The 14,609-nt window shown below is 42.0% G+C and overlaps 1 protein-coding gene across 5 annotated transcripts in view; it reads right to left on the reverse strand.

The window, feature by feature from the left end:
* Positions 1-698: 698 nt before the first annotated feature.
* The window catches only part of LOC129854277 (lysine--tRNA ligase-like), a 28,133-nt gene continuing 14,222 nt past the window's right edge, over positions 699-14,609 (reverse strand). For 3 of the 5 annotated variants that reach the window (XM_055921146.1, XM_055921144.1, XM_055921145.1), the window contains exons 2-14: positions 10,505-10,637; positions 8,480-8,645; positions 8,291-8,384; positions 8,006-8,192; positions 7,726-7,851; positions 7,398-7,517; positions 7,149-7,311; positions 6,839-7,012; positions 6,648-6,733; positions 6,472-6,557; positions 6,174-6,300; positions 2,137-2,280; positions 699-1,202 (exon numbers count right to left, since the gene is read on the reverse strand). In XM_055921146.1, coding sequence (XP_055777121.1) covers positions 1,128-1,202; positions 2,137-2,280; positions 6,174-6,300; positions 6,472-6,557; positions 6,648-6,733; positions 6,839-7,012; positions 7,149-7,311; positions 7,398-7,517; positions 7,726-7,851; positions 8,006-8,192; positions 8,291-8,384; positions 8,480-8,645; positions 10,505-10,637 — 1,681 coding nt within the window. In that variant the 3' untranslated portion in view covers positions 699-1,127. Of the gene's footprint in view, positions 1,203-2,136; positions 2,281-6,173; positions 6,301-6,471; positions 6,558-6,647; positions 6,734-6,838; positions 7,013-7,148; positions 7,312-7,397; positions 7,518-7,725; positions 7,852-8,005; positions 8,193-8,290; positions 8,385-8,479; positions 8,646-10,504; positions 10,638-10,803; positions 10,993-14,609 lie in introns of all 5 variants that reach the window. The other 2 variants (XM_055921143.1, XM_055921142.1) reach the window with 1 other exon arrangement.

Consider the following 14,609-nt stretch of genomic DNA (forward strand, 5'->3'; position numbering starts at 1 on the left):
ATTGTGTCCGACACAACTTCTGAGATTGGGCAACAGTTCCTAGAACCTAGTGTTGCTTTCATTAAACAAATGATGGTTCTCTTGCTAGACTTAACACTAGGGTCCTACAGTGCTCTGCAGCATGACTAGAAAGTGACTGGACTTCATTCACTGGAAATGAACTCACCTTGTGCTCTTCCTCATCGACCCAACGGTGTTGTACACAGGTCATCCCACAATCCTTTCTTAGGGGATCCATATAGGTGGGGTGCACATTGGTTGTCAAGAGTTCAGTCACCAGGGGTGTATTCATTATGTCTTGCAACAGAAACAGTTTACCGTTTAAGAAACACAGATGCAGAACGAAATGGATTGCCCTACCTGAATTTGTCCAATAGAAACTTTAGTTTGTTGCTAAATGTTTCCCGTTTGGAAAAAAGAAAAGACAGACAAAACGTTTTGTAACAGAATAGGTGGTTATTCTGCCAAACTGTTTCAATTGGACAAATTTCGGTACGTCCCTACCAACTTCGTTCGCTTCCGTTGTAAGAAATGATTTGGCTGAATGACTACACCCCTGGTTCATCCAAAAGCTTATGAAAAGGTACATAATGAAGACCATGGCTAAAGAACACAGACCAGTAACTTAAGCCTAATACAACAGTATATCAGCTGCAGACACATACTTTCACATGTAACTCAATCATAGGAATACAGAATCACCTTTGTCATTTTATTTTTGTGACAATGGCAGTTGTGTGGATGAACATAGATTTTTTTTTAAAGTAGTTGGACTGTATGGCATACACAAACATGCCCAGAAACCCTCATTCACTGACATTACATTGGGCTTGGATGTCCAACACTCTAATGAGGGAAGACAGAAAAGAGACAAAACCGCAAGATAATACAAGGCAAAACAGCACACAATTGAATGTTTCAACTATGTAAAGGTGGAAAAATAATTTTAAAAGATACTTATTTCCCTTAATAATGCAGATTGCAAGATTCAAACCATATGATAAAATGGATAACATTCAATGCCACCGGAACACACAGTGAGACCAACAGACCAATCAGATTATTTACCCAGGCGTCATCACCATGCCAACCCCTGCAGAGATTTGCCAGCAGGCGAGGTCACAATACTACACAGAGGTGCCCTCTGGGAGAGGGGCTGTCTTGTTGTCATCAGGCTTCATGGCAGGGAAGAACAGCACCTCCTGTGAAACAGAATTAACATCAGGTGGTTTCACACAGACATAGAGTCCTGCTGAAGCGCATTGAAGTTTGTAGTGCGTGTGTGTGTGTAAACAAGCATCAACACAATGTCCTCTACAGCATAATAATAAACATACATGCCTAAAGCCTTGTACACATTGGCAGTTTGAAGTGACTAAAAAGCAAATTTTTTTTGCATATACAATTCAAATCTATTATTTTTCCTGCAGTCTGAACAGCCAAAAAGCACATGGAATCAGATATTTCAAACCACCTTCGTAGGTGAATCTGATTCCTGGCCATGCAACTTGTGTCTGAACTGTCAAATGTGATTTATTTGCCCGCAACTGTTTTTGACTTATTCGGCATATCTTGTTTGCTAGCTGCTCTGTTGACAGTTTGACAGTTTGAGAAGAACATGTGGTAGCTAACTAGCTTGTTAATGGTTTACAAACAAATTAGTGAATGTGCTAAAAAGCTAAACAGCTACCTAGCTAGCGGACTGTTGTGGCTAGCCAAAAAGGACTCCTTTTGAAAGGTGGATCAGCTTATCGTTTGAGGCTTTATAAGTGTTCTTACACTATGACTTTTAACATTTAAAGGAACAGGGAAACATCCATCGCAGACATTGTTCTCGCCTTAGCTTGCTACATAACTTGAGTGATAGGAAGCAGGAGCACCACCAATCAGCCTAAACCACTGCGCACACACCAGTCGTTACTATGACAACTAGCATAGCCATGTCTGCAAATGACTGCCGTCTGAACACACACAAATCCGATTTGGTCACTTGTAAATTCCTGTTTGGACAGTCAGTATTTCAAAACGAGCTTAAAAACTATATTAATTTGAGCATTAAGGCCTACAGTGTGAACAAGGCTTTAGAGATTGCAAAGGATCTATATTGGCCTCTGCCTGTATGTACTTTGACTGTACCTTAATGTTGTTGGAGTCTGTGAGGAACATGGTAAGGCGGTCAAGGCCCATGCCCCAGCCAGCAGTTGGTGGCAGGCCATACTCTAGTGCCGTGCAGAAAGTCTCATCAATGGACATGCTCTCGTCATCCCCCTCTGCCTTGGCCTAATAAAACACAAACATACACACAGGAGCTAGATGAGAAACTAAAGCTAAGTAGCTTATCAAGATTTACAGGGTGGTGACTCAAACGGGAAAATATCACAAAGAAAATGAAGCACCAATGGTAACTAAGTTGACGTAAGGCAAGAATTTTCGGGAAATGCTTCAGTTCAGTGGCCCCTACTACTACATACAGTTGAAGTCGGAAGTTTACATACACCTTAGCCAAATACATTTAAACTCGGTTTTTCACAATTCCTGACATTTAATCCTACTAAAAATTCCCTGTCTTAGGTCAGCTAGGATCACCACTTTATTTGAAGATTGTGAAATGTCAGAATAGAGTGATTTATTTAAGCTTTTATTTATTTAATCACATTCCCAGTGGGTCAGAAGTTCACATACACTCAATTAGTATTTGGTAGCATTGCCTTTAAAATTGTTTAACTTGGGTCAAACGTTTTGGGTAGCCTTCCACAAGCTTCCCACAATAAGATATGTGAATTTTGGCCCATTCCTCCTGATAGAGCTGCTGTAACTGAGTCCGTTTTGTAGGCCTCCTTGCTCGCACACGCTTTTTCAGTTCTGCCCACAAATTTTCTATAGGATTGAGGTCAGGGCTTTGTGATGGCCACTCCAAAACCTTGTCTTTGTTGCCATTTTGCCACAACTTTGGAAGTATGCTTGGGGTCATTGTCCATTTGGAAAACCCATTTGCGACCAAGCATTAACTTCCTGACTGTTGTCTTGAGATGTTGCTTCAATATATCCACATTATTTCCCTTCCACATGATGCCATGTATTTTGTGAGGTGCACCAGTCCCTCCTGCAGCAAAGCACCCCCACAACATGATGCTGCCACCCCCATGCTTCACGGTTGGGATGGTGTTCTTCGGCTTGCAAGCCCCCCCCTTTTTCCTCCAAACATAACGATAGTCATCATGGCCAAACAGTTCTATTTTTGTTTCATCAGACCAGAGGACATTTCTCCAAAAAGTATGATCTTTGTTTCATGTGCAATTGCAAACCGTAGTCTGGCTTTTTTAGGGCAGTTTTGGAGCAGTGGCTTTTTCCTTGCTGAGCGACATTTCAGGTTATGTTGATATAGGACTCATTTTACTGTGGATATACAGTCGTGGCCAAAAGTTTTGAGAATGCCACAAATATTAATTTTCACAAAGTCTGCTGCCTCAGTTTGTATGATGGCAATTTGCAAATACTCCAGAATGTTATGAAGAGTGATCAGATGAATTGCAATTATTGCAAAGTTCCTCTTTGCCATGCAAATGAACTGAATCCCCCAAAAAACATTTCCACTGCATTTCAGCCCTGCCACAAAAGGATCAAAAGGACCATCATGTCAGTGATTCTCTCATTAACACAGGTGTGAATGTTGACGATGACAAGGCTGGAGATCACTCTGTCATGCTGATTGAGTTTGAATAACAGACTGGAAGCTTCAAAAGGAGGGTGGTGCTTGCAATCATTGTTCTTCCTCTGTCAACCATGGTTACCTGCAAGGAAACATGTTCCGTCATCATTGCTTTGCACAAAAAGGGCTTCACAGGCAAGGATATTGCTGCCAGTAAGATTGCACCTAAATCAACCATTTATCAGATCATCAAGAACTTCAAGGAGAGCGGTTCAATTGTTGTGAAGAAGACTTCAGGGTGCCCAAGAAAGTCCAGCAAGCGCCAGGACCGTCTCCTAAAGTTGATTCAGCTGCGGGATAGGGGCACCACCAGTACACAGCTTGCCCAGGAATGGCAACAGGCAGGTGAGTGCATCTGCACGCACAGTGAGGCGAAGACTTTGAGGATGGCCTGGTGTCAAGAAGGGCAGCAAAGAAGCCACTTCTCTCCAGAAAAAACATCAGGGACAGACTGATATTCTGCAAAAGGTACAGGGATTGGACTGCTGAGGACTGGGGTAAAGTAATTTTCTCTGATGAATCCCCTTTCCGATTGTTTGGGGCTTCCGGAAAAAAGCTTGTCCGGAGAAGACAAGGTGAGCGCTACCATCAGTCCTGTGTCATGCCAACAGTAAAGCATCCTGAGTCCATTCATGTGTGGGGTTGATTCTCAGCCAAGGGAGTGGTCTCACTCACAATTTTGCCTAAGAACACAGCCATGAATAAAGAATGGTACCAACACATCCTCCGAGAGCAACTCTCCCAACCATCCAGGAACAGTTTGGTGACGAACAATGCCTTTTCCAGCAGGATGGAGCACCTTGCCATAAGGCAAAAGTGATAACTAAGTGGCTCGGGGAACAAAACATCGATATTTTGGGTCCATGGCCAGGAAACTCCCCAGACCTTAATCCCATTGAGAACTTGTGGTCAAACCTCAAGAGGCGGGTAGACAAACAAACTCACACAAATTCTTACAAACTCCAAGCATTGATTATGCAAGAATGGGCTGCCATCAGTCAGGATGTGGCCCAGAAGTTAATTGACAGCATGACAGGGCGGATTGCAGAGGTCTTGAAAAAGAAGGGTCAACACAGCAAATATTGACTCTTGCATTAACTTCATGTAATTGTCAATAAAAGCCTTTGACACTTATGAAATGCTTGTAATTATACTTCAGTATTCCATATTAACATCTGACAAAAATATCTAAAGAAACTGAAGCAGCAAACTTTGTGGAAATACATTTTTGTGTCATTCTCAAAACTTTTGACTGTAGATACTTTAGTACCTGTTTCCTCCAGCATCTTCACAAGGTCCTTTGCTGTTGTTCTGGGATTGATTTGCACTTTTTGCACCAAAGTACGTTCATCTCTAGGAGACAGAACGCGACACCTTCCTGAGCAGTATGACGGCTGCGTGGTCCCATGGTGTTTATACTTGCGTACTATTGTTTGTACAGATGAACGTGGTACTGTTGTAATCGGCTAAACATTGAACATCGAGATATTAAATAAATGATTGAGAAGAAGCCTTGAATAGGAAGAGTGAAAGAGACTGGGTTGTGTGTCAGAAGTTAATGGTTCTCTGTGGGAAGACGGATAGCTGTGGAATGTGTTGGGTGGAAGGAAGTAGAGCGACGGTTGAGATAGGGGAGACAGATGGACATCTGTGGACTAGGGGAAGGAGAGGTTGAGGTCAAGAGGTGAGGTCAGTTCCCCTTAAGGGAGTAATCAGGGTTTAGTATCTGGTTACCTTCTTCCTGTTGAACCATACGATGTAAGGATTGGAGAGAGAAGGAGGAGTGTCCTAAAGTGGGATGTATATAACTGTGATGGTGAGAAATGTTTTGCTGTCTGAATTCAGCTGTGTCGACCCTTTGGGAAGAATTAAACTTGGTTAAGCTTCTCTAGTGTCCGTGAGTTATTTACTCTGAAAAATAAGAACCTAACAGTACCTTCAGGCATTTGGAAATTGCTCCCAAGGATGAACCAGACTTGTGGAGGTCTACAATTGTTTTCCTGAGGTCTTGGCTGATTTCTTTTGATTTCCCCATGATGTCAAGCAAAGAGGCACTGAGTTTGAAGGTAGGCCTTGAAATACATCCACAGGTACACCTCCAATTGACTCAAATTATGTCAATTAGCCTATCAGAAGCTTCTAAAGCCACGACATAATTTTCTGGAATTTTCCAAGCTGTTTGAAGGCACAGCCAATTTAGTGTATGTAAACTTCTGACCCACTGGAATTGTGATACAGTGAATTATAAGTGAAATAATCTGTCTAAACAATTGTTGGAAAAATTACTTGTGTCATGCAAAAAGTAGATGTCCTAACCGACTTGCCAAAACTATAGTTTGTTAACAAGAAATTTGTGGAGTGGTTGAAAAACGAGTTTTAATGACTCCAACCTAAGTGTATGTAAACTTCCGACTTCAACTGTAGTTTCTAGCATTACTCAGCTGACTCGCCCAGGCACACTGACCTTAGCCTGTTGCTCAAAGAGCTCCCTCTGTCTGATAGGGTCGTTCAACTCAGTGTAGGCATTACAGATCTCCTTCTTCAATACAAACAGCTCAAAACGCTCCGTCAGGCCTTTCTCTGACCGGTGCCTGTTTGGGGAGAGATCAAGGAGAGCATAGCTAGAGACATCAGCATTGACAAGCAGGGGGCACTGCAATACCTATGACTCAGTTTCAAATGGTAACCTGCAGTCCATTGGAATGTGAATAAGAGCATTGTTGCTTGTTTTTAAATGAGTAATATGGATAGGTAGAGCTCACCATTTGGCCAGGGGGCTCATGATCTGTGGGTGGTCACAGATGAACGTGGGGCTGATACATGTGACTTCCAGGAATTCTCCCACCAACTGCAGGGATAAACATCAGTTTAGTCGTGATGTCAACAACACGGAAGGGGTATAGGAGGAGGGTTTCCTGATGTAGATTAGAAAAGGCACCTTGTCAAGGAGGCGGGCAGTGGTTCTAGGAGGAGGGCACTCCACTCCTTTTTTGGCACACAGTTCATCAAAGAATCTACGGGTCTCTGGGATTGGTGGAAAGGGACAGGTCAGTAAGACAACCTAGGAAATTCTATAATTATATAGAGGTATAGCTGTGGCACTGTATTGACCGCCATTCATTCTCTTACCGTCACTGTCGTAGGTGTCAGCAGCTGGGAACTTGACGCCCATCTCCTTCTCCAGGTCGTGTGTCATGCTGACCCTCCTGAAGGGAGGAGTGAAGTCGATCTCATAGGTCGGGCCCTCTGGACCTTCTGGATGATACTTCACTTTGTACTCTCCAGTGATGTGCTTGACCATCCCTGATGGAAAGAGAGCGAGCAGACCAGTTAGTAAGGGAACCTACCAGCTACACACCTACATGTCACTGTGAGTAACACTATATATATATATATTCACATTTCAGAATGATGAAGTAGAAACATCCCCTTCATTCACCCGAGAGAAGCTTCTCTGTGATATCCATCAAGTCATAGTAATCTGCATAGGCCATATAGAATTCGCAGGTGGTGAACTCTGGATTGTGGGTGAGGTCAATGCCCTCGTTTCTGAACTGCCGTCCAATCTCATACACTCTGTCAATCCCCCCAACCACAAGCATCTGGGGGAAAAAGACACAGAAATATGAGCATGGAGTTGAAAGTGTTTTTCCATGTGTTATTGGTCCTTCCTCAGGGGACATGTTACCTTGTGGTAGAGCTCAGGAGCGATCCTCATGTAAAGGTTCATGTCTAGGTCATTATGGTAGGTCACAAAGGGTTTGGCCACGGCCCCACCAGGAATCAGGTTCATCATGGGCGTCTCAATCTGTAAGAAACATGTGTTGTGGTTTTAAAGTCTCAGTTACATATCTCCATCTATCACCAAAACCCTGTTTGTGAAAAAGAAGCCTTTAAAATTACTTTCCACATCAAAGAGAAGACAGCTTTACCCTCTTGAACTCTTAACCTGAACTCCTCCACACTCCAATGTAATTTCCCTGACACAAGTGCCCCCTAGTGGCCATTTCCCTCACCTCCAGGAATCCCAGCCCGTCCAGGAAGCTGCGGAGGTAAGTGATGATCTTGGCACGTGTTACAAACTTCTGCCTCACATAGTCATTGAGAATCAGATCCAGGTATCGCTGGCGGAATCGTGTTTCCTGGAGGCAATTGGTTAGAGAAAGTGTGAAGATCCCTAAAAACTGTAATTTCTTCTGCAGGTTACATGAATTAAAGGTGTCCTGTATCATCTCTCATTCATATGAAGGCCTGACGTTTTCTGTATGTCCACTACAGGATTGGGAAGGTGCTCACCTTGTCCTTGAGACCAAAGTGCAGGTGGGGCAGCATGTGCAGGCAAGGTGAAAGCAGGGTCATCTCTATGGGAATGATGCTCAGTTCGCCCTTTTTGGTCTTCCCTGGATTACCACGAACACCAATGATGTCACCACGCCGCAGCTTGTTGTTGATGCGCACAAACTCCTCTTCAGACTTGTAGCTCCTGACAGGGAAGATGGACAGACGGGGTTGGAAAAGATACATGTGGGAGTTATGAGCTCACATGAGTAGTGGAGTTCTGGAAAGGACCATGTTCTGTACCTGTTGGTTGCCATAACTTGCAGCTTGACGCCTTCCCCTCGCAAGTCATAGAAGATTAACTTGGCCCCAGACTCTCTCTTGGCATGGACACGACCTGCCAACAACAGAGTTTCACATATGTCAAAAATACAGATTGACCATCAAATTACATTATTCCAAAACACAATAGTTGAAAACAGTTGTCAGTACCTGATACATTGAGAACAATGTCTGTTAGCTGGTCTCCAGGCTGTAGGCGGTTGTATTTCTCAATGAACTCTGTGAGCGACAGATCTACATTGTACTTGTGAGGGTATGGGTCCTCTGCTGTGCCCTTCAGAGCCTGGATGGCCTGAGTGCGGATCTTAAAGTATTGCTATTGGGATAAACAATATCAAGTGAGGTTACTGCAAATGTACAAGAGCTCAATTACTGCAGCCCTATTTTTGAGAAATACACTACCGGTCAAAAGTTTTCGAACACCGTAATCTTAGAGTGAGTCATGTTACAAAATGTCAAGTTTGCATGTACAGTACCCGTCAAAAGTTTGTACACACCTACTCATTCAAGGTGTTTTTAAAAATGTATTTTTACTATTTTCTACACTGTAGAATAATAGTGAAGACATCAACTATGAAATAACACATATGGAATCATGTAGTAAGCAAAAAAAAAATGTTGTTACACAAATCAAAATATATGTTTTACATTTGATATTCTTCAAATAGCCACCATTTGCCTTGATGATAGCTTGGCACACTCCTGGCATTCTCTCAACCAGCTTCACCTGGAATGCTTTTCCAACTGTCTTGAAGGAGTTCCCATATATGCTGAGCACTTGTTGGCTACTTTTCCTTCACTCTGCAGTCCAACTCATCCCAAACCATCTCAATTGGGTTGAGGTCAGGGGACTGTGAAGGCCAGGTCATCTGATGCAGCACTCCATCACTCTCCTTCTTGGTAAAATAGCCCGTACACAGCCGTGGAGGTGTGTTGGGTCATTGTCCTGTTGAAAAAAAAAGGGTTGTCCAACTAAGCCCAAACCTGATGGGAAGGCGTATCGCTGCAGAATGCGGTGTTAGCCATGCTAGTTAAGTGTGCCTTGAATTCTAAATAAATCACAGACAGCGTCACCAGCAATGCACCCCTACACCATAACACCACCTCCTCCATGCTTTATGGTGGGAAATACACACACGGAGCTCATCCGTTCACCTACTCTGCGTCTCACAAAGACATGGTGGTTGGAAAATCTCAAATTTGGACTCCAGACAAAAGGATAAAATTCCACCGATCTAATGTCTATTGCTCGTGTTTCTTGGCCCAAGCAAGTACCTTCTTCCTATTGGTGTCCTTTAGTAGTGGTTTCTTTGCAGCAATTCGACCATGAAGGCCTGATTCACAGTCTCCTCTGAACAGTTGATGTTGAGATGTGTCTGTTACTTGAACTCTGAAGCATTTATTTGGGAAGCAATTTCTAAGGCTGGTAACTCTAATGAACTTCCTCTGCAGCAGATTGCAGCCCAAATAAATGCTTCAGAGTTACCTTCAAAGTTACCTGGCGCAGAGGTAACTCTGGGTCTTCCCTTCCTGTGGCGGTCCTCATGAGAGCCAGTTTCATCATAGCGCTTGATGGTTTTTGCAACTGCACTTGGAGAAACGTTCAAAGTTCTTGAAATGTTCCGTATTGACTGACCTTCATGTCTTAAAGTAATGATGGACTCTTTGCTTATTTGAGCTGTTCTTGCCATTATATGGACTTGGTATTTTATCAAATAAGGCTATCTTCTGTATACCCCCCCTACCTTGTCATAACACAACTGATTGGATCAAACGCATTAAGAAGGAAAGAAATTCCACAAATTAACAAGGCACACCTGTTAATTGAAATGCATTCCAGGTGACTACCTCATGAAGCTGGTTGAGAGAATGCCAAGAGTGTGCAAAGCTGTCATCAAGGCAAAGGGTGGCTATTTGAAGAATTTCAAATATATTTAGATTTGTGGTTACTATATGATTCCATGTGTTATTTCATAGTTTTGATGTCTTCACTATTATTCTACAATGTTGAAAATAGTAAAAATAAGGAAAAACCCTTGACTGAGTAGGTGTCCTAAAACTTTTGACCGGTAGTGTATATACATTTTTTATCTTCTACTAAGATTAGCAGTCGAATGTTCTCAAGCAAATCACAAGAGGGAGGGAAGGACGATCATAAACATCCATATAGCTCACGTTAGGGTCCAGGGTCTCCTCATCTGCATTCTGATCTGCCTGGTCATTGGTCTCCTTCTGCTCAACCTGCTCTTTGACTTTTGCTTCCTTCTCAGATGCCTTCTTCTCAGCTTTCATTCGCCTCTTCAGCTCACTGACAACAACAACACAGACAGAGAGGGTAACATCAGGGTATCTAGTGGACTCAGCATCGGGATTGAGGGGACTACTTTATAAAGCCATACAAGTAATGCCTAAAAAGGGAATCATTCATGACAAAAGGTTGGTTGTTTTTCTCACTGAATGGAAAAGCCACCAACCTTTTGTCACCTCGATAGCGATTCCCCTGAATTAGAGCTGGGACTGACGCTGCGCTGGGGAGAGCGAACTTTACCCCCTGTGACCTGACCCCAAAGGCTTGACACACCTGGTGCCTGGAAGTTCTGACCACCAGAGTCAGCATGGTGAGGCAGGATGACCTACTGTGCTACCCCAGTCAATGACCAGACCTGGAGAGACACACACACACAGAGCACAGCTGACTTATTTCTGTGAATTTGAAACATGGGACCAACACTTTACATGTTGCGTTTATAATAACTGATTGTTATTTAGCAACTGATTTTGCTTCTTTTCCATTTCGGCAGCCTCCTAGAATGACTCAATTCTCTTCTAATCCGTGATGTAAAAATGCTCAGATTCCACGTGTCATTTGAATATGGTTAGTTTAAAGTGGAACTGACAAGTGTTTTAGCAACATGACTTTTATTTGTATTTATTTTTACATTTTCTGACAATGTGAGCACTTAGATATGGTCATTTCCACGTCTTAATAAATTCATTGAATGTTTGGGAATGACGTTTGAGAACTATTGCAATATAGAGTGGGAAAGTGGCCATGCGTTTTGAAAATGAATAGATATTGCAGTAAATAAATTACAACAAAAAAAACATTTGTCTCACCCAGGACCGGAGTCTACGCAAACCGGTGCAGAATAGCCAATCAGAGCTACAGTAGGCCTTTATGCCATACAGGCCTCCTATCATTCACTTTGAACTGGACTGTGTTTACCAGCAGTAGCAACGGCACGATTTTAGATAATTAGAAAGCATTCGCCAAAAGCCACAAAATACACCTGAATGGATTTCTACAAATATTTAAATACCATTGGAGTCTGATTGATCAAACAACCATGAAAAAGGTAGGCTCCCTCCCCCCTAGTTGTGCACATCAACACCAAGATCAACAACTAATGCTAGCCAGAGCGAGATGAGCTAAACTCTAACGAGGGAACATTAGATAAACTCTATTAAACTTTTTCAGCTAGTTAGCCATCAAAAATTGCACTGATAAACGATGGGGAATGGTAGCCTGCTCGTCCTTCTGAAGCTTGCCTGGCAATGCGTGCTTGTCCCCAACCCACGTTTTGACAACTGAATGGGAACTTTGCTGCACGCACATTTGATCAATGCCAAATACATTTGATTGACAACTAATGGTGCGTTGGTAAATTACCTTCAGCGTGTCAGTGCGCTCTGGGCCGTTCGTAAATTCAGCGCATTGTCAGACACTACACTGGACGCTGTGGCTATGGGGAGTGGGGTTGATCCGAGCGTTCCTCACAATTGCAGTCAAGCCACAAGCTATCTGGCCACCTCACTCTAACCATTTTACCTGCCCTAGCAGAGCTGGTTAGGCTGTTTACATGTTATCTAGAGCGTTCGTGACTAACTGTGCTAGTGGCAACAATTCATCAGTTATTCTGCGCTCTGGCACATTCAGACGAGAGTGCTCGGAAATTGAAGTAGGTATCCAGAGATATGCTAACTGGATAATAGTCGTTCAAATTCAGAATAGTTAACTAGATAGCAAAGCAATTCATATTTATTGCTAGTTAACCAAATGACACCTGTATCTCTAGCTGTAGCCACTGAAAAAAATAAGAGGGGAAAAAGGTCAGTCACTCACTCACTTATCCAATGACATCCTCCTTAGCTAGCTAGCTAACGTTAGGCGCCATGCTTTAACTTGCTAGATAAATAGCTACATAAATAGAAATGCTAGCTTATTAGCCACGTTATGAATGACCTGTGATCATTGCCCTTGCTAGGTTTATTGTATTGCAATCCCCAGGATTAGTTACATTTCTTCCTATCTGCTGAGTAGTTAAAGCGCTGTCAGTTCAACTTTAAACAGCGCATACAACCCAATTATTTCCCCCCATTCTATTGATGTTAATGTGATATCAATATGAGTGATTAACAAAATAGTGTTGCGTTAACCTTTCCAAATTGGCAACCCACTTTAAACAAAATGCAACAATCCAAAATGTAGCTGGCTATTTTTTACAAGTTATCCTCTAACCAGTGATATGCACATTATTCCCAGATTCCATGCACTTTTTCAGTAGGGTTCCTTTGAACAGGATTTGCAACCTGACCCCCCCCCCCCCCACTTTATTGTATTGATTACAATGTGATATCGATATGAGTGATTGACAAATAAGTGTTGCATTTCCCTTTGCTTTGGCGACCTCCAAATCAAAACATGACCCGTTTCAGGAAGCTAGGCGAATGTCGCACGTCACTAATACACAGGAGAATTCAATGTAAAACATTTTTGGGGATAAAAATAGAATGTGAACTTTCATGTGCCTTAATAACAAACTGTATGCCATCTGTAAATATGAATCAAATTGTTAAATTACGATCCTAGTTGGTTTAGCTACATAAAAAGACAGGAACCTTCCCGCTGGTCATGATTGGCTGAAATAATGGATGGGATGGACATGCCGAGAGATGAGTTTGGATTGGTCTGCAATGTAGCATTCTTCTGTTTATAACATGAGCTACTCAGTACGTCAATCCGTTTGTACTGTATGGGTTGGGATTATGGTTCACTGTTTAGCTAGCTAGCTACCTAAACAAGAGACTCCGCTTCGCCAGATGATTACACAACCCATTAAGTTAGCCAGATGTGTATGGGGATGATTACAACCATCTATTGTATTTCATGAACATGTGTACATGTCTAGACAATAGTGACACATCCACTTAGGTAGATGTGGCTGGGGGGTGGTTATAGCATTTTTTTCCACATGACCCATCAATTTAAAACAAGTGTGTCTGGGTAAGCATCATCTAATAATTATTAAATATTTTTACGTGGACACTTAATATTGCTACTATGCAAATAACAATTTCACTGTGCCGTTTACATCTTCTGTATCCTGTGCCAAATAGATATTGATATGTAGTGTGTGTTTACCAAAAACGGTAATGTGAAGAACAATATGACCTGCACCAATGTCAGATTAGGATATATGCCTTAGTAAAGTGTATTTTTACTGCTACTTTCACCATGTTTAGTCTTGAAATCTTTGGTTGTTTACTACACTAGTCTTACTTTGTTTAGCACATGGCCTCACATGTGAATCCTTAAAGAGATGGGTGGGGACAGGCTTAAGAATGGTGTGAGCTTTGCTGAATGGGTGTTGACAAAGAGCTCTCCAGTAGGTGTACCAAAACATTCCATGTCCATTTTCTCAAAAGTGGTGATACAAGTCTATTAACTTTCAAAGCAGAATTACTTCCATTGTTCCTCAACTGCAGTGTACGATACACCATTTTGTAGCTGATTACTATTTTCAATTCATGTTTTAGGAATAACAATGGAATTTAACATTAATTTCCAATAGAATTCTAATTAAAATCAGGTAAAAACTGCTGAATGAGTTTGATGAATTTTGATGATATACCTGACATCGTGAAAATGGGTTTGTCCTGCCTAGTCACGTTTGTGTCCAAAAAAATCAAGCATTTTCTTTTACTTTTGATAATTAAGTATATTTCAATATTTACTCAGGTAATTTTAAGTATATTTCATGCTTTTACTCAGGTAATATTTTACTCTGACCTTCACTTGAGTCATTTTCTATTAAAGTAACTTTACTTTTACTGAAGTATGATACTGGGGTACTTTGTCCACTGAGTAGGCAGAACATTTTCACTTTCATTCAGAGCTGATCAGACCACTTAGCACAGAAGTAACTTAGCTAGCTAAATTCACTATATCTTTCAAGCCATCACATTACGGAAGTGAAATAGGATATTTAGCTGGGATGCA

The sequence above is a fragment of the Salvelinus fontinalis genome, chromosome 4 (assembly GCF_029448725.1).
Source record: "Salvelinus fontinalis isolate EN_2023a chromosome 4, ASM2944872v1, whole genome shotgun sequence".
In the NCBI taxonomy this organism is placed as follows: domain Eukaryota; kingdom Metazoa; phylum Chordata; class Actinopteri; order Salmoniformes; family Salmonidae; genus Salvelinus; species Salvelinus fontinalis.